General features: G+C 38.8%; 1 protein-coding gene across 2 annotated transcripts; it reads left to right on the forward strand.

The window, feature by feature from the left end:
• Positions 1-4,088: 4,088 nt before the first annotated feature.
• On the forward strand, positions 4,089-17,083 carry klhl22 (kelch-like family member 22). Of its 2 annotated transcripts, none has more exons than XM_028457206.1 (7): positions 4,089-4,726; positions 9,682-9,847; positions 9,931-10,254; positions 11,270-11,679; positions 11,870-12,062; positions 12,178-12,411; positions 14,656-17,083. In XM_028457206.1, the coding sequence occupies exons 1-7, from the start codon at positions 4,500-4,502 to the stop codon at positions 14,995-14,997; spliced, it is 1,896 nt and encodes a 631-aa protein (XP_028313007.1). In that variant the 5' UTR covers positions 4,089-4,499; the 3' UTR covers positions 14,998-17,083. The 2 variants fall into 2 exon arrangements, with proteins under 2 accessions (XP_028313007.1, XP_028313008.1); XM_028457207.1 differs by having other exon boundaries at positions 9,931-10,242.
• Positions 17,084-20,438: the final 3,355 nt, after the last annotated feature.

Genomic DNA, 20,438 nt, shown 5'->3' on the forward strand with positions numbered 1-20,438 from the left:
GGTTTTGCTACAGTGATATACATTCCTTTAGCCTTGTTCAGATGGCCAAAGTTGAAAAAGTTCCCTTCCTTGTTATTCAACACTTTGTAAAAAGTCAGCTCCAAATGGACGAGGTGGATTTTTCTCGGTATGTGACGTCACATTGCGGAAACCCCACTTACTGACAATCCGAGCTCCTCCTACCCTATATAAGAATGTGAGCTCCTCCCTCTCAAACTACCTCAGAGGTGAAACAAACACTGCGGTTTAATATAGAATATACATTATACTTTATTGTCATATATGTAAAGCTACATACACAAAATGTGTTCTCTGCATTTAACCCCTCCCTGAGAAGCAGTGGGCAGCCACGGAGTAGCGTCCAGGGAGCAGTTACAATCAGTTCCATTTTTAGTAACCGTTATATTGCCTCATATTGCCTTTGACATGATCTGACATGTTAGAGACAAAATGCGATGCAGCGTATTGGGCAAAACAGTGGTCTATCACCTTGCATGGACTATTCCTGTAAGATGACAAGAAAGTGACATAGTAGTTCCGGTGAGTGTTTGAAACAGCTGACTGACTCCACTGCTGATGTGATCAACACACACTGTGGAGCAGCTTTTGTCAGACTCACAATCACAATAATCGCTTAAATATCCATGTGTTTTACTGTAATGTGCAGTTTATTGGCTGAAAACAATAACAAGAGTGTCACACATCACACAGCGACATTTGCCTGTAAACATCCTTTTAGTATTTATTGGAGTAAAGCATTCGGCTTGCTTTTTTGATCATTTGGCAGCTTTTTCGGTTGTAATGCCAATTTGTGCGGCTTTTGGTTGCTCTAAATAATAAGGAAAAGTCAAAAACCACCAGCCGGTTAGGCCTGAAACACATTCGGAATTCCTCCTAAGCCTCCCGATGACCAGCCTGCCCCTGCTGTGGACATTGGTGCGAGTGCGTAGGCAGAGGCGTTGCAACAGGGTAGGCAACACAGGCAATTGCCTAGGGCCCCGAGCTGAAGGGGGCCCCCGAGGGATGGCTGACAATTTCAATGACAAAATAATGAAACTGCTTTGAGACGCTGCAGCGACTGCGCATCAAAAATCCCCTGCACAGGGCCCTTTCTGAGTAGTCACTGGCTCGTTGCTGGTAGGGGGCCCCGACAGACGGCAGATATCAGTGACACAACTTGAAACCCCCCCGGACTCTTTACAGTGATAGGTCAAGAACCTCCCGAATGGGGCCCCACTACTACCGGTCCCTGCATCAACGTGCTGATGTTATCAAACACACACCGATAAAATGAAGCAGACATATCCCTCAGGGCTCATGAAAAGAAGAATTAAAACAAGAAAATGAAGAGAAAAAAACATGATAGTGGTAAGTGTGAATGTGTGTTACATTTAAAAAAGTTTGTTCCAGTTAGTCCCAGGCACTTTGCCCAAACTCCCAGTCATCCACCCAGCACCAGAAACGTTAACTGCACATTTAAGTCAGTGTAAAGTGAACATTTTAAAGTTTAAAATATATAATGGGAGCTCTCTGATTTAATTTGACCACACAAATATTTGTCTTAAACAATTGCTTCTTATACTATTTTCTTTCTAGCAATATCAACCTCAGATCATGAGGGGGGTCTTGAAGAAGAAGAGTAGGACATGATGGCACCTTCATACAGCAGCAGCATGGCAGCACAGCGTTCCATCACCACCTCCTCACCACCCCCATGACACCACATCAGCAGAATAGAAGGTACTCAAATAATAGCAAATCAAATAATATCAGATGATCCTGCGCAGTGGCCAAAAGCTGTCGATGACAATGCTTGGTGTAAAATTGTGAGAAAAGAACCACTCCAAATAACAGACATGGACTTCCCCAAAGTTCAGAAAACTCACCTTGGGAGATTCACCAAAGAAAATTACAAAATGACAATGAGAAATGGTTAGAAAATCCATTGAGAAATGGTTAGTGTACTCTTACTTTTCACTTCAATTCCTTGTTTTTTGTTGTTTTTTGCTCGGTTGCAATTTTATCAACTTAAAATTTTGCACATTTCAGTTGTGTTTGTTTTTCTGCCATTTACTGAATATATTGTGTGAAAAGTTTGCATTTAGTTTAGATAGCTATGTTATTTATTTTACATGTTCATTATTTAATAAAGTATTTCTTTACAGATCCGTTGTCCTGGACTTCATTCATCATCATCATGGTCCTTCTTGCCTAGGGCCCCCACGGGGTCTAGAAACTCCCCTGTGATAGGGTGACCTTATTTTGAAAATTGGATAAAGTCAGATATGAGGGCCTGATCTTATGGAGGACCTCATCAGAATCAGCCTCGGGGGGCCAGAACTGATTGACTATGACGCCAGGCCAGATGTTCAGCTGTGGTTCTACCAGGGGAAAAGGGTTAGGAGACCCCACTATAAGAGCTGACCCCTCTGAATTGAATTCCATGGGGTGAAGCAATGCAGATGCTATATTGGTTATGCACCACTGTTAATTCAAGTACAGCATTTCTGCTTTAAAAATAGACATTTTACTCAGCAGGATAATCATATTCAAAAAGTCCATACATTTACCTGCAAAAACACATAACAAAATATTTTGTGGTGTGATTCGCAAAACAATAACCATAGACCTTATAACCATGACTGTACACTGACCCAAAACCAGATGTGGACAAAAATAAAACAAATGCATCAGCCACTGCTTGGTGCAGAAAAACTTAATATTGACACTAAAACATGAAAACATTTTGCAAATATCATATCCCAATTCACTGTCAATCTTTACCTCATATAAAACTATGGTACGCCAGTTAAGTCAACTATTCATCAACATGCATGGCTATGCTGTACAGTATATGGAAACGGGTCATGATGCACTGCTCACTCTGAGGTGTGATGTATATATATATATATATATATATATATATATATATATATATATATATATATATATATATATATATATATATATATATATATTATGTGCACATATTTTATTTATTAGTAATACAATAAACACATTTTATATCATTTCTATTACAAGGATCTTGAGTATTCAAGTTGAAACGTTAAAAGAATAGATCATTCCTGTGCCATTGAAAAGGGTACAAATAGCAGTAAAAATGTGTTTAATTGGCGTGAGAATTATGAAGGGGTCCTTAAAAAGCTTTCTCCTCTGTAAGGAGTCTGTGGATCCTAAAAGTTTGAGAACCCCTCGTCAAGCCAGTAAACGCAAGTCACTGCTGTCTATTGACGACACTGACACCTACTGGCAATATTTGTACATTACAGTAAATGTATCTACAAATAGAACCCCACCAAACAATTGGTGTACAAGTTTATTTTACAAGTGTAATCTGTGTAAAGAGAATGTAGGGGAAAATGGTGTGAGTTGTGCCACTTTTACATAAAGTGTCTTTAATATTATTATTATTATTATTATTATTATTATTATTAATATTAATAATAATAATAATAATAATAATAATAATAATAATAATAATAATAATAATAATAATAATAATACCAGGTGCACTGGTATATAACGGGGACTCTTGCTAAACTTAATTCAATAATACAATAAAGGAGCCTATTTGTAAATGATGAAAAAATAACAACAAACGACCTAAGCATGTCTGGAGGAGCCACCTTTCTTGTTAAAAGTTAAAAAAAAAAAAAAAAAAAAAGAATAAAAAAGGGGGGGAAAAATTCTCCCATCTGTCCATGCTTTGGTTATATGTGCTTATATAGAGCTTCGAGATGACTATTGTTGTAATTTGTGCAATATGAATAACGTTGAATTGAGCTGAATTGAATATTCTCTGTACTATAATCATCTTCCATTTAATCCACACCACAGTGTTGGGAGTGTAATGATAAAATAAAAACATTTGGTTATGTAAGTGTTCTGTCAAACTCCTTGAGAATTTTGTTGCAAAAACAGCTGAAAATACACTTTAGTTGAATTGTGTCTGTTCCTTCACCTAGTAACATAAACTGAACTGCTGATTGGCTCGAGTTAGAAAAGTGGGCGGGGGAATACCTCGGTTTTGGCCAATGGTGAGCGAGTTCATCGCCTGACACCAAAAGTAAACATACTTGTTTTGCTCCGTCAAAAATCAGCAGAAGAATTCACCCCAGTGTGACTGCATAGATTTACGTCAGTTTCCATCTTTGACGACGCCGAACATAATTTCGTTTTCTCGTGCCTTCTGTCTCGATCTATTTACATCTGCTTCGTCAGCTAACCAGTCGGTTTATGTTTAAAGTAACCTAATGTTAGCGTCGACCGCTACCTGGAAGTCAAAGGGTAGGGTGGAGGCTTGTTAACACGTAGTTTCACGTCTTGTGTCACTTATCTAGAATAAAGGGTGGTGGGAATGTGGCAGAATTTAGAATAAATCTTCGATTTTGCACAGCACACAGCTTTAGCCGCTAGCTGCCCAGCGTCCACACAGATACAGACTATCCTTTAGGATGGTGTGACTCTGAGGAGGAGCGATGAAGCCCGAGCACCACTGCCTCACTATGGCCGAGGACGGAGCACTGAGTCCGTCAGGTCGTCTGGGCCGAAAAACCTACAGAAGTTCAGGCCATTTTCGCGACCTGCTGGACGGCTTGCTGTGTCTCAGACAGAACAGCATTCTCTTCGATGTGGTGTTGCTGGTGGAGGGTCGATCTATCCAAGCCCACCGCATCCTGTTGGCAGCATCCTGTGATTACTTCAGGTAGGGCTTGTTCAGGCCCTTTGTTTTGCTTTCACTTTTATTTTTAAACTCTACATCATGTCATTATTTCTTTTTTAAAGTTTCCACAACTTGTACTACAAAGTCATGGTTAAAAACATACAAAACACACGCACAATATAATAATAAAACAGGCCATTCAAATATTATTTTTTCCCAGTGTGTGATAGTCTACAGCAGTTTTTCTCAAATGGGGGTGAGAGACGTAGAGAAAACAAATAAATACTATAACCAGCAGCGCAGAAAACGACCACAAATTATAGAAAAATAAAGATAATAGAAAGAAAATAGAGAAACATACAAAACGACATAAGAAACAACCAAAGGACAAAAAATTACAGAAAATAATTTAAGTTATGCCAACAACACACAAAATGGCACATAAAACACACAAAATGACCTTGATTAGAATAAACTATACAAATAAATCTAAATAGTGTTTCATTCTACTTCTGTACTAAATTAGATTTTTTTTAAATGTGGGTTATCATCACTCATTCATTCCATCATTATGCTCTAAAGTTATTTTTTCACAGAATTTTGAGCAAAATGTTCTGGTCGGACAAAGGGGGTACATGGAATCAAAAGTTAGAGAAAGGAGGAACTTAAGCCAAACAAGTTTGAAAACCACTGGCCGATAGGATACTTGTAGGTACAGTACTTTGCCAATGTATTGGCTAACTTGAAAAGATGAAAGATACCAATGCAGTAAGTATTATTTTAAATATGTTGTTTGGTTGTTGTTGTTTAATTGTGTCCTTTGCAGGACAATGGTGTGTTTTGTCTGCTCTTAAGGTGCTTGTGGTTTTATCATTCGTTCATGAGGAAAACCTTCTGTATCATTCACTCATTAATTATTACTCCCAGGAAATTCAAAATGATGCCAGTTGAGAATGGAAACCACAATATCTAAATTAAGTAATAACGTGGACATCAGATATTTGATTTGTATTTACCTAGTGAAGAGTCCAGTTCAAATGCTTTATCCAGCTTGTTGACAATGTCATGTGATCATTAGTTGGCACACTGTGGTGTGTGTCATAGTTATGCCTCTGTTGCTTCCTGCAGTTGTCACGTGAAGATTCAAACCTTGCAGTTAAAACTGAAGAAGCCATATACACTGAACAAAAATATAAACACAACACTGAACTCAAAGATCGAAAACATTTTCCATAAACACAAAATACCTATTTCTCACAAATATTGTTCACAAATATTTCTAAATCTGTGTTAGTGAACACATCTCCTTTGCAGAGATAATTCATCTCACCTCAGAGGTGTGGCATATCAAGATGCTGATTAGACAGTATCTCAATAAAAGGCCACTCGAAAAATGTTCCGACAATGCCACAGATTTTGCAAGATCTGAGGGAGCGTTCAGTTGACATGCTGACTGCAGGAATGTCCACCAGAGCTGTTGCCCATGAATTGAATGTTCATTTCTCTACCATAAGCCGTCTTCAAAGGCGTTTCAGAGAATTTGACAGTACATCCAACTGGCCTCACAACCACAGACCACGTGTAACCACACCAGCCCAGGACCTCCACATCCAGCATGTTCACCTCCATGATCGTCTGAAACCAATCACCCCCAAAATAGGTCTTTTGTGTATATAGAAAATGTTTTAGGTCTTTGAGTTCAGCTCATGAAAAATGGGAGCGAAAACAAAAGTGTTGCGTTTTAATTTTTGTTCAGTGTATGTAGTAAATTTGTAGATAAATATCTACACATTTACATCTAGAGCAACAATCATCATGAAGTTTAGCATCAACCAACAGATATTTAACTGCTGTAATTGTTTGAAGAAAGGTAGAAGCGGGCTCTGATCATAGTGAGCTACAGCATGTAGAAGTCTGAGGGTAAAAGTCCTACTTCTGGAAGCAAAGTAAGGAGTAAATGCAAAGCATTCCCACTAAAGGCATAATTATAAGAAAGAAGACGACTGTAGCAACATTTTAAGCTATAAATTGTGGCTGTAGCTGCAGAATTAAAGCTTTAACAGCAGTTTTCTTAAAAGTAAATAAGCAACAGCTGATACACTCTAGCAGGCCTAATCAAGCACTCTAAGGATTGCATCAGCACCCAAATTTGCTGAAAACCTTAAATTACATTAAAAGTAAGAGAGTGAGCATTTTACAAACTAAATATTATGATTGTCACTAAGGAGCAGAATATTTTGATCTTTGAATGGTGTAAATCAGTTAAGATTGAAAAAGCATGAAAAACAGGGTCAATTAAAAAAAATCTGTAAATGTAAATAAGAACATGTATTTCACAAAAAGTTAAAAGAAAAACAAAAAACAAAACAAGCTGATAACAAGTTTAAAAGTTTACACTGTAAAGTGTATTTTATTTAAAGTGTATTTTTGTTTTCCAATCAGATTTGAATGATGAACACTGATTTGGTTTTAAATAAACCCTTATAAATGTAGACTAATACATGCAACCATGTATCTACAGATCCTGATCAGGGTCATGGAAAGATGAAGTCACCAAACTATCACCAGTCCATCCCACTGACCCATATGGACAGTTAAGATAATAAAAAATGTATAACAAAATCCTGAATATAATCATTGACTAAATAATTTTCCAAAGAACTGACACCTTTAGCTTTGTAACATCTACCTGCGCCCTTGAATTTCTCTTATTATTCAACTTGAAATAAATATCAAATACAACAATTTCAAGGATCTTATCACAAATAATAAAGGTTATGTTTTAATTAAAGGACCCAGCATTTACACATAAGCAAGCATCAGTGTCGATGGCAAGAAAAAACTCTATTGCTCAGGAAAAAAACTCCAGCAGAACCGGACTCGGAAGTGGCAGCCATCTGCGGGACCGGTTGGGGTTTGTGGGTAACAGGAAGATGGGAACAGACTAGGATAAAGCGAAAAAACATCCAAGTGTCACAATCTGGTTGAACTGCAAACCTGAGATTAGGAATCATCAGCCCCAATGCCAGGACAATAGAGAGATAAGGAAAGAGAGTGGGAGAGATTATAATGTACTGACCGCAGAGAGAGAAGCACAGTTAACGCATAAACATCTAAAAAGATAGAGCTGCTCTGTGCTCCAGATGAGGTTCATCTGCAGCTAAACCTAGAACAGCATAACTAGACAAAGGCTCAGTATTACCTGAATTAGCCCTAACTTACGCTTTTTCAAAGAAAAATGTGTAGTTCCCCCTATTAGTCAAAATTAGAGGTGAAGGTTAAATGTCTGTTCTACATAAATGTGCAATTTGTCTGTAATTTTGTCATTATTTGCAGAAAACTATCATAAGGAAGGCTACAATTGTTGAAAGACCTGTTATTTAAAATTCATTAATGTTTTATTGTTTAACCCCTTTTTCTTTTACGGAAGCTTCAGAGAGCCACAGCAGAGTAGCAATATGATATATTACCCCACAAATGGTAAATAATTACTGAATTGATAGTGTTTATCAATATTAATAATTGTATTCATGAATTTTACAAAACCTTATTTATGGTTAATGTATGAATTGTACTCATTATATTAGCTATATTTAGTGGTTAGCATGTCCACCTCACAGCAACAAGGTCCCATGGGAGGGAATGTGAGTGTTTGTGAGTGTTTGTGAGTGTTTGTGTGTGTGTGTGTGTGTGTGTGTGTGTGTGTGTGTGTGTGTGTGTGTGTGTGTGTGTGTGTGTGTGTGTGTGCGTGTGTGTGTGCGTGTGCGTGTGCGTAACGCCCAATAAGAGCTTGAGATAGGCACCAGCAGAACCCCGCGGCTCATAAAATGGATGGTTATTACTAGGAGTGTGACGAGATCTTGATTCGGCGATATATCGCGATCTTTTTTTTTTGTATGATTGATTATCAATATGCTCGCGCTAAGTATCGATTTTTTTTTAATTTTATATAATTTAAGATTTATTTTATTATTTTCAAAACCTTTTCTGCTTTTTCACTAAAATGTGCAGGTAGGTCTTCACAGAAATTTTGTCACTGTTTGTTGAAGGAACCAATATATTGTTTACTGGAATATTGCACTATAATGGTGTCACTAGTAAGAAAAACCCTGTATTTTTGTTTACAGAAAGCACTATTGGAGATACTTATTCATTCACATTGATATGTTGACACTTATTTACAGAAATGCTGCACTAAAATAATGTCACTGTTCATAGGACACGTTTTCAATTTGTCTTTCAGAGACATAATTTGTATTTTTTCACTTAATCTTTTTTTTCTTCTTATGTCATAGATTATCGTAGATTGATTTCTGACCAATATATCGATAATCGCAGTATCGTCACATCGTGAGATAATCATTATCGTGAGCTTTGTATCGCGTAACATATTGTATCGTGAGGTACCCAGAGGTTCCCACCCCTAGTTATTACCTCCGCCAAGCGCGAAGCGCAGAGGGGAAGGTTATGTTATTCCGTGTGTTTGTCTGTCCGTCTGTCTGTTCGTCTGTTAGCAAGATAACTTCAAAAGTTAAGAATGAATTTGGTTTTTTCATTCTTTCAGGAAATGTTGATAATGGGACAAGGAACGGGTGATTAACATTTTGGTGATGTTCTGGCTTACCAAAAATGAGAAAATAGAAGCTGTGCCTTGGCCTGGGCCTGCTCCTTTGAGCGCGGTGGCTTATGGGTAATGTAGTAGTGGTAGGGAAGTGCATTGCATGTATGTCCCATCCTGCCTGGTACTTGTGCTGGACTTGGCAGAGGTCAGCGCTCTCTGAGTGCTCTAGGTAGTCATATTATTATAAGAGTTACTGCAAACTTTATAAACTGTAAAACAAAATTATGTTACATTATTGAAGCTTTGCTCAATCTAATAAGTAAAACATATCAGAATAAGGGAATAAATAATGATGATAAATAAATAAGAATAATAAAAGGTCAACTTCTTGTTTTCATGTTTGAACAAACATAACAATGAATCAACCTTTTCCCAGGGGAATGTTTGCTGGAGGCCTTCGGGAGACTCAGCAGAATGAAATTCCTATTCATGGAGTGTCATATGTGGCTATGAAAAAAATACTTGACTATATTTACACTTCAGAGATTGAGTTAGACCTGGAGTGTGTGCAGGAAGTTCTAATCGCTGCCACTCTGGTACAGGTAGGTCATTACTCTCACTTCTTGTAAGCAAAGCAGATTAATTTTGGTTATTCGCCTGACCCCTTTCTCCCTTTGCTCTACAGCTCGAGAAAGTCATCAGCTTCTGCTGTGATTTTCTTTTTTCCTGGCTGGATGAGAGCAACATCTTAGAGGTGCACAAGCTTGCTGATATGTATGGACTGCTGCAACTCAACGCCCGTGTCCAGTCTTACATCCTCAGGAATATTCAAACTTTGTCTTGCACAGACATTTACAGACAGCTTCCCTATCAGGAAGTGTTCAAAGCTCTCAGCAGCAATGAGCTTCAAGTGAACAGTGAGAATGAGGTGTACGAGGCGGCACTGTACTATCATTACAGCCCAGAGCAGGTGGAGACTGACCAGGTCTACTTGCAGGTCAGTCAAAAGGTACGCTGGAATTTTTTATTAATCTATCTAAAGTCTCTGGAATGTTTCAGATTGATTTGTCTACTCATCTCATCTTTACTCATTTATTTTAGTTTTATTTTTTGTAATTTATCTGTCCTACATGTTATGTTTATTTTTGTTTCTCACCCGGGGTTTCCACTGGATACGTCTCCGCTGCGCCACGGCACCGATCCGGTATTTCACCGCTGTCCGCCGTCCGGTAATTCACACCGGTTGCATTTGGAATGCGCCGCGGTGCGCTCCGGTTGAAAGACTGTGACGTCACGAGACAGAGCAGTTCTCACGATATTTATATAATTGCGCGATTACGCAGTTAAATGTATGTGTTCTAAACCCAACAATAAACAGATAAACAGGTCAGTGTTCCTAACGAAGGAGAACAAGAATGTTGGACTCTGGTTTTGTCATAGCCACATTTTTTATCAACAGCCAACAGAGAAGAGATAAAACTGCACCAGTAAAACATGAACTAAATCAAAGTTGCTGCAGTTTACAGTGTAGTTACAGTATGAGAGGAATCAACATAGTGGATGTGAATTTGTTTTTACACATTATGACGTTTTGGTGATGTATTTACTTGAAGTATAATCTGAAGTGTTTTATTTTGAAAAGTAACCCGATATTTTTTTGCGGAGTACGAGCTTAATTTCCGGTTTAGCTTCATTTGCTCTGTGCTGATTGATGCGTCGTGTTCCGGTGTCCGCCAGAAATAGAAGCCCTGCGTATATCTGGCGGAGGGCACCGGACTACCGCATCTGGGAAGGAGCAGACACGCACCGCAGTGGACCCGGTGGAAATTAACACATAGACTAAAATGGAAACCTATCAGCTCCGGTGACGCGGCGGTGACGTTCACTGGAGGTGGAAACTGGGGGTTAGTGTCTGCTATGTGAATTTCTTCTCTGGGGATCAATTAAAGTGTATTCTATTCTATTCTATTCTATCTGCACTGTTTGTTAAAATGTATACTCTCCCTTGTTTTTCTGACCTTAAGGATAACCTGAAGATGCTGGATGCTGTGCGTTTCTGCCTGATGGAGAAAAAAGTGCTGCAAAGGCTTAATGGCAGATTGAACCAGTGTCCACTGAAGGAATTAGTTTGTGCTGCACTTCACTACCATGAGCAGGAGATGTGGCAGCCCATCATGCAAAACCCTCGGACGCAGCCGCGCTCCACCTACTGCTGCATCCTTGGTTTTGGGGGAATGTTTTCATCCAGATCACTTTTAGACAGTGAGCAGCTGTTTCAGGTGTTTCATCCAAGCTGGGGAGAATTCAGGACTCTCCCTGCAGCGAGCACTCCTAAAATGTCCAACCAGGGCATTGCTGTGCTAAACAACTTTGTTTATCTTATTGGCGGGGACAAAAACACCAGTGGATTTCGTGCTGAGACGTGCTGCTGGAGGTTAGACTTTAACCACGTGTAGGAATGCTTTCAAACAGATTTTAAACCACTTTTTAGGAAAAGAAGTGACAAATGTATTTTCCACAACCATTACATGTTGCATTACAGTGTATATCAGCAGTTTAACTGTGAAAGGGCCATTCTGATTCTGGTATAATTTTCTATTTTATTTGGGTACTGCTCCTCTCAGGTATGACCCCCGTCACAACAGCTGGTGCTCCATCCATCCTCTGCAGCAGCAACATGCAGACCATTGTGTTTGTGTGGTGGGTGGCCACATCTATGCCATTGGTGGGCGGGACTACAGCAATGAGCTGGACACAGTGGAGCGTTATGATCCTCACACCAACACCTGGGAGTTTGTTTCACCACTGAAGAGAGAGGTACTGTAATTCATGTACCATCCACATGGTGGTGCTACACACTCAGCTGTGTGTTTTAAATGTATGCCCCTGCATCTCTTTAATCAAAGTTTCTTTAACAAGGCTCTAACTTCAGGTGTATGCCCACGCTGGAGCAGTGGTGGATGAGAAGATTTACATAACCTGTGGGCGCCGTGGGATGACGTACCTGAGAGAGACGTATTGTTTTGATCCATTGGCTAATCAGTGGAGAGCGTGTGCAGAGGGACCCGTGGGTCGAGCGTGGCACGGCATGGGTGCAGTCAACGGCCGTGTCTATGTGATTGGCGGAAGTAATGATGAACACGGGTATCGCTGTGATGTCCTGAAGGTATGATGTCAACAGTCACTTAATGTCACATAATGCTTGAGAACAACACAAAAAGCTACAAGAAACTATATCAACCAAAGAATTTCCATATCATAAAAAACTGTTTCCAGTACTTGGAACATTAAGATATGAGATAAATCACACCTGTTATATGTCTTAACATTACCTTTTTAGAATCGAGTTGTTTTGACATATAGCTATAAAAAGTGTTGATGTAGTATTAATAAATGATATATATTTATGTTATACAAATGTTTATTGGACATAATAAACTGCTTCCTCTAAGGCAGGGGTCAGAAATCTTTAGCATCATATGAGTCATTTAAGCCCCGCCCACATATAACAATAAAAATGCTATCGCCATAATACTATTTGAAATCAATAAGACTCTAATTTTTCTGCATTTAACAACAACCATGTCATATTTCTACATGTGTAACACTGCACTGGTTCTATGCACAGCCACTTGTTTAAATGTTTTTAGTCATTTCAGGTGTTTTGCAAAACAAGCCACACTTTACTGTACATTTTGAAGGCTGTTTAAAGAATAAATCAGACAAGCAGACATTCAGCACAGATTCCTTTAGAAGGAACAAAGGAGCTTACTGTAATTGTAATGTTTTCACTGAATAAGTGATCTTGATTAATGTCATTGTTTAACTGCAGAGTCAAAACACATCGTCACACGCACAGCCTGCATAACACGATACACAACATACCTTAAGGCTAGTGTTGTTTACTAGAAATGTACAGAAATTAAAATAATGTTGGATTGAGATGGTGTGTCTTTGGGGAAAATGTTCACTTCACCCAAATAGCATTATTTTCAATATTGTTAAAAAAAACCAAAACAATTTCAGCTTTTATGAAAGTATATATTTACAAGCTATGATTACATAAATTATCTTGATTAAGAAAGTAAAGTTTTTTTATTTGGGATGCATTGTACACATTAACATGTGTTGCTTACAATTTACTTGTCTTCTGATTGTCTTTGTAATTTGTTAATTTATTATTTTTCCGTGTGGATTCCGCCAGAAGTCCACCAGGCCAAATAAATGCAAAGCTCGGATTTTACTGCCGCCGCGTACTTGGTGTCACACAAAATGCTGCACGCCATGTATTGACCCGCATTAATCGTAACATCGACCTGTATTTCAACCGCCTGGTGAAACAGAGCAGGAGAGATGAACACGAACTTAGAGGAGAAACTGGCAGACAAGCTATGAAATTACCAACACCTTTAAAACACGTCCCGGGCGTACTAGGACATAAGCGCTAAGAATTGTGAGAAATGTAGGATTTGAATGTAAACTATTCGGCGGTGTGCCCGAGTATGTAAGCTCTGAGGAGAGCGTTCAGTCAGCGCAGAGTCCCTTGCGCGCAGTGTCCGCCCGAGTATATGTCCACCCCCGTTTTGTGGGTTCCACTGTATGGTGAGCTTAAAACATTAAGCTCTCGTCTATAGTTTCCCCGTAAATATCCAAATATCACATTAACAGAAGATTTCATTTTAAAACAGAAAAACGCATCTTATCTAATTTTTGTTTTCTGGTTCTGTTTTGGTTTTAAGTCAGTAAAACAAAATAACCACACTGTTTATTTATTTATTATGATTTGGTCTTAAAACAGAATAACCAAAGAACAAAGGGTACATGGATTGTCAAGCTTGTTTTTAAGTAAATTTTCTGTTTGTATTTAAAGGGAAACACTTGGTCTATAAAAACACACAGGCCCTAGCTCTAACCCTTGTAGAGTTAATCAATGGATTTATTGTAATTATTTACCTATGTTGTCCACCGCTAAGATAGTATATTGCAATTCTGTGGGCGACCGTGGCTCAGGTGGTCGTGGGTCGTCTTCTGATCGAGAGGTTGGGGGTTCAATCCCAGTACCTGACTATGTGTCGAAGTGTCCTTGGGCAAGACACTGAACCCTAAGTCGACTAGCGCCTTGCATGGCAGTCCTGTTCCATTGGTGTGTGATTGTGAGAGTGATTGGGTGAATGAGCTGATATGTAAAGCGCTTTGAGACTGCTTCAGTGTGGTGATAAAGCGCTATATAAAATCAAGTCCATTTACCACGTCCATTTATTACATTCCAATGTATTTGCCGACCTTTCTGATGAAGGCCGTGTATGTAATGAAAAGTCTCAGCTTTGACACTGACATAAATTCTCTTACATGGATGAACCTGGAACAGTTACCTTGAGCAGAAAGTATAATTTTTTTCTTCTTTCTGAAGGTGGCTTGCTTTGACCCAGCAGCTAACTCTTGGTCTCTCGTGACGCCGCTCCCTGCTGGTCACGGTGAGCCCGGCATAGCTGTGCTGGGCAGCTGCATTTATGTCCTGGGAGGACGCTCACACAACAAAGGTAACCGGATGAAATACGTTCATGTGTACAATGCCGACATAGACGAGTGGGAGGTGGAGACAGAGTTTAAGGAACGAGTGTCGGGGTTGGCGGCCTGCGTGGTGCTCATGCCCCCTGCTGTGATGGCTCAGGCTAGAGGCTGGGAGCATCGCATCAAGGCTTCACATGAAGTGCTGGACATGGATGACTCTGAGGACTCGAGTGAGGACTGAAAGGATCTTTTTGCTTCAGCATTGAAGACTATTTTCAGCTGCACGTCAAGTTTGCTGCACATTCAGGGGTTATTTTATCTGGCAGCATGTGGTTTCTTGCATGTCGACCACTGTGGGTGCCTCTGAGCCAAAGTGTCTTTCAGAGGATTTCGATTTTTTTTCTTTTAAATTGCACTCCATCTGAGGATCAGTGCCAGTTTTAAAGCCTTTGTTTTTCTTTGATCCCTCACTGTTTCCAGCAAGGCCTCCTTTAATATAGGAAGAACTTCTTTTACTTTATGTGACATAAGGCTTTGATGACCGATCACAGGACATTCAGCAGCTTTGCTGTATACTCTTGGGATTTCCAGTTCAGTGGTTTTCAACTACTGGGGTTAGGGCTGGGCGATATATTGAGTTTTTAATGAATATCAATATATTTATTGAAGAGATATAGCATAGGACGATATAATTCACTTAACATTAAAAGTTTCTTCGAACCGCCAGAATGCCTTTTTTCTCCTCTCACTGTCTGTCTTTACCCGGCCCCGCCTCTCTCCCACATTGTCCCTGAGTGAAACTCAACACACACGTGCTGATGAAACCCCCTACCTCCACTCACTCACCTCAGCAGCGAGAACATTAGAGACGGAGTCGAACGAAGAGTTAGTAAAAAAAAGAATAATGGTCAAATAATGTAGAAATGGTTTGGCGTGAGTGAGTGCTCGCTGTAGAGATCCTCCAGAGGCCTCCGCGGATTTATAATGTTATAAACAAGACTCAAAACAACTTGTTACCGTCACACTGCACGTTTACTGTAAGCAGGGGAAGCTCAAACACAGCTGCTATGTCGTTTCAGACTGTACGGTAACAGAAAAGTAACATTAAACTCCGCCCATGCGCTCAGTACAAATTAGGAAGAAGTTAGGTCTGACTATACTCTGACCTTACATTACCATGGCTTCCTTAAAGGGACAGTCCTCAGAGGGCCATCATTACAGAGGGCGTGTGTTAGTAGTGGCAGCTGTTTATATATTCTGTATTTGATAAATTCACAATTGTCAGTAATAATAAATAAATAATTGGTAGTTAATTATAATAATAAAAAAACACTGTACAGCCCAGTGGTCAGCTTTAGTTGTTTTTAAAATGTGTACAAATGCACATAATTTGTTTTATATATTTTGACATTGTTCTCTACACCTCTGTTAATAAAGCATGTGGCTTTAACTGACTTACTTTATTTAAAGGGTTTGCCTCTGGAAAAAAAGAAACTAACAGGTACGCTATTAAGGGAAACCCCAATTACACCACAGAGAAAACTTCAATATATATTGAGTATTGCCATTCTGGTTCGATTGTGTAAATCAAAACATCATCTCAAGGCAAGGGAAAAATATCGAGATATTTATCATATATCGTGATATAGCTTGAAAATATTGAGATATTTAAAAAAGGCCATATCGCCCAGCCCTAACTGAGATTTCGCTTACTCCTTCCAAAGATGTGTGATTGCAGATCTTGCTTCATTTTTTTCATATAGATAATTTAAAGAGCCCTGAACATTCAAGGGAAGAGTAACTCAATACTTTTCTAAGTTGTTGGTACTTGGTACCATACAGGTGAAATATGGTAAATAGTTTGGTAAGTGTTAACTGTGCTGTCCCTCATAAAAGCTTATAGATACTGTTGCCTCTTATGTTACTGAAACCTTCCCATTTAAAACGAAACCACCAATTTTGTTATCATCACATCTTTAAGGGTTATTCATTGTAAATGTGCCTTTTGTTACATCTTGCACTCTTTACTCACATTCTTGGATGATGTTTGCAAGAATATGATGTTTATCAGCCTCCAATGTCAAACCATTGTAAAAACACAATGCTGTGAAGTATGTGATTAATAATCCAGTGGTTTTACTGGTATCAGTAGCATCAACTGAACCACTAAGGTCATGTAATGACTAGTAAAAAACAAACTTGCACTGTATTTGCTACTCATCCTAAAAAATATACAGTAAATTGTATATATATATAGTTATATGATTATAGATTAATAATCATAATCAATAATGTATTTAAAATTGTTTTCCAACACATGCAACATTAAGGCCATCTTGTGCATTTTGAAGCTAAATAAAAAACAAGTATGCATATGAAATCTTGTGTACAAAGTGTTGTTTTTCTCAAGCTCAATCTCTGAATCAATGACAAAATACCAATGGAAAAAAAAATACCCAATGGTCAAAATGACCCAACCCCTAATTAAAAAGACAACAAAATCACAGTTTCCATTTGTTCCTATTGATCATATGCCACCTGGAAACTGTTTCAACATGAACTCAATATGAATCGTCAGTTCTAAAAAGGTATCAGATACCCAGATAACTGCATACTGGATTATACAGTCCCCTAACCTACCCATAATTCTAACCGAATCTATGACAAAATCCCAACAGACAAAATACTAAACTCTTATCATAAAAGTGGACAGAATCCCAGTTTTTAAAATTCAATTGGGATTTTGTTGCTTTTTCTAATAAGGAGTTGGGATTTTATTATTTGCAGGTTATTGCCTTTGGGGTAAAACATGGGGAAGGGGGTGGGTCCATTTGAAAAAATGGAAAGTTAGTAGTATGTTTGACTACTGTGTATGTATCTATTAATCTGAGTGTTGTGCCTGTGCTGGGTTTCTGATAATCTGTGCAGGAATGGGACACTGGTCAAGGTTGGTATACTGTGGTGGAGCATGAGATCAACTCTCCACTCTGACTTATATTTACGTTTTCAGTAAATTATCTAATGCCAAAGCAAAGTAGCACTACCATGATTTTACATACAACATGAGAATGTTTGTTTCATGGTGTTGGAGTAACAGGATTACTAGAGTAAAAACAGGTATTCACTTCACACTTGTATGATGAAGTCAGAGCTGTGACCGTGGTCACATTTATTCTTAGGTTTGGGTTTTTTAGAGCTTTGCTGTTGTCCATTCTGTCTGACACCTATTTTGAATTACAGATTTGAAATGCAAAGTTTTCACAGCTGGTTGTCTCCTTGTTTGCACCCTTAAAGGTGGAGATTACTGCCTCGTGTTTTTTATTCCACCCAGTCTCCGCCAGTTCCCCTCCATTTGGCCCTAGACTCCAACAGCTTTATGAAGGCTGACTGCTACTTTCCTATGTGGCTGTTTCATCTGCATCTGTTACCCCCCACCAGCTCTGAGTGAGTGCTGCCCCCTCCTCCTTCCCTCTTGTTTCACACTATTGTGCCAGTCCCCAGCAAGTTGTCTGGTTGAATCTGTTGACACTAGTGCTGGACATTTACACTCGGTTCTGTTTATGCGTTGGTCTTCCAAATTCTAAGGTCTATAGCACCACCAGGGGAATACTTAAAACTTGCTGTGCACTTAACTAAGAAGGTCTTTGCAAAACATCTGAGTGCACGTCAATCTGCTGCTCTTTGCTCAACCATTACCAGGTCATTTAAAAGGTTCACTGCAGAGCTATGCAGATTAATCCCACAGGAGTAGGTAGGGAGTTTTAGTTCAATGTTGGTTTTTATTCTGATGTCTCCAGATGTGCAAGAGAAAAAGGGGTTAAAAGAAATCAATGAGATCTGGGCTGGACTCTTGCAATCACAAGTGGATTTACATGTAGCATGAGAAAATCAAATAAATGGCTTTGTTTGATAGGAACTGGATTTTTATTGCATGTAAACAGGTTAACTTGGCTGAAATTTAAACTGAAATAAACAAGCCATAGCTTGATCATGTGAGATATTAGTACATGTAGGCGCACAAGGTCTCCTCCATGTACTGACAAAATGAGAAGTCCTTAATTGTCTTGAGCTGTAAAGCTTGATAGCTGTGTGCATGTCAATGTGTGTATTTACACTGCGATGTAACAGTGTTTATTCTAACAATTCCACCCCTCAAATGTAAATAGCTTTGGAAACCATTTGCTTTGTTAGCCCTTTTATTTTTATTTATTTTTATTCTTTTACCTTGCATGTCTACCTTTTAAACAAAAATGTATCCAGTATGATTTTAATTGTTATGGTAATTACTTTTTGTATTTGTTCAACTGATTTGGCTTCATCTTTATAATTACACAATAAAGGTGTATTCTATTTCATTCTAAAGAATGCTGCACAAGCACCGGTTGTACAAGGGGAACAACCAAGGCTGCTGTTATTGTTGTTATCAATCTTTCTATCGTGCACTGCAGGATTTTCTAACAGTCTTTGTTTGTTTGTCTTTTCCTCTGAATGAAGAGGGGTTTTTTTTTTTAAATTTAATTACAAATAAGGCTTAGGTGTTTGCTTTTGACAAATAGGGTCAAACTGTAATGGGGTGCTTGACCAATCGCCCATGTTTTCAGGGATTTTTCAACATTGTAGTTTCAGCATTTCATGGGGATGTCCCGGTCCGATAATTATATTGAATATCGGTCTGATATCAGCAAAAAAAAAGAAAAACGATTATCAAATTACCGTATTTTGCTGCGTATAGGACGCTTTTTTTTCTTTAAAGTTGAGGGTGCGCTCTATGTATGGATTTTTCCGTCAGTAACACACGTGTCCAATGAAAGCGGGTGTTGATAGGCAAAACATTACTGGCAGTCACCCCTACAACGGAATGAATAAACTTTAACAGTCACTGAACATCACGGTGAACTTAACGTTCAGAAACAAGCTTTGGATAATGTGGGGAAAGTCAAAACACTCACAGGTTTAATAACTGGGAGAGAGTGACAGCAGAAGTTATACATCTGTTGAATATTTGTTTTTTTTATTTACCGTATTTATATATAAAATAAGATTGCGGTAATAAGTTAATAAGTTTGGGCAGTGGTGCGCATGTATGTATTAACGGTGGGAAAAGCGCATAAAAAGTACAATAAGTTTTAAAATGTAAGATATCTCAGGCAGTTTTTAATAGTAGTTAATAATAAATGGCATAAAGTTGACAAATCACTGCATGGTTTATGAGCTGACGACACACACACACACACACACACACACACAAATCAGCCGGTTAATGATAGAAACAAACAAACAGCATAAAGTTGCCAAATAACCACGTTACGTGTTTAGAAGCGATCGTGTCCGGACTCTGAGTACGATCAACCTGATCGCCGCTGACGTGTAAAAAGTGACCAGAAAAAGCTGTAAATGGACTGATATGCAGACGCGGGGCAGTGAGGATGTGATTTTATGTGGGGATGGAAACTCGTCCATTGAAAATGATCAGAATACACGAAAATACACAGAAACCTCAGTTAACAAGCAGCCCGCCTACCTAGCCGTTATGATTGGCCGAGTCGTTTGAAGGGCACGCTCATCAGCCAATAGGGTGTGGCCTATGTCACGGTGTGGCTTTTTCGTGACTTTTTCTTGGAAAATAAGCTTTTTCACACCTTAGTTGACAACATGTCTGACAGATATTTAGATTATTTTTAC

This window comes from Gouania willdenowi, chromosome 9, assembly GCF_900634775.1.
Source record: "Gouania willdenowi chromosome 9, fGouWil2.1, whole genome shotgun sequence".
In the NCBI taxonomy this organism is placed as follows: Eukaryota; Metazoa; Chordata; class Actinopteri; order Blenniiformes; family Gobiesocidae; genus Gouania; species Gouania willdenowi.

Coding starts and splice junctions, on each gene's coding strand:
- klhl22 (XM_028457206.1), top strand. CDS start 4,500: ATGAAGCCCGAGCACCACTGCCTCACTATGGCCGAGGACGGAGCACTG. Junction 9,848..9,930: donor TCGCTGCCACTCTGGTACAG/GTAGGTCATTAC, acceptor TTTGCTCTACAG/CTCGAGAAAGTCATCAGCTT. Junction 12,063..12,177: donor TTTCACCACTGAAGAGAGAG/GTACTGTAATTC, acceptor CTCTAACTTCAG/GTGTATGCCCACGCTGGAGC.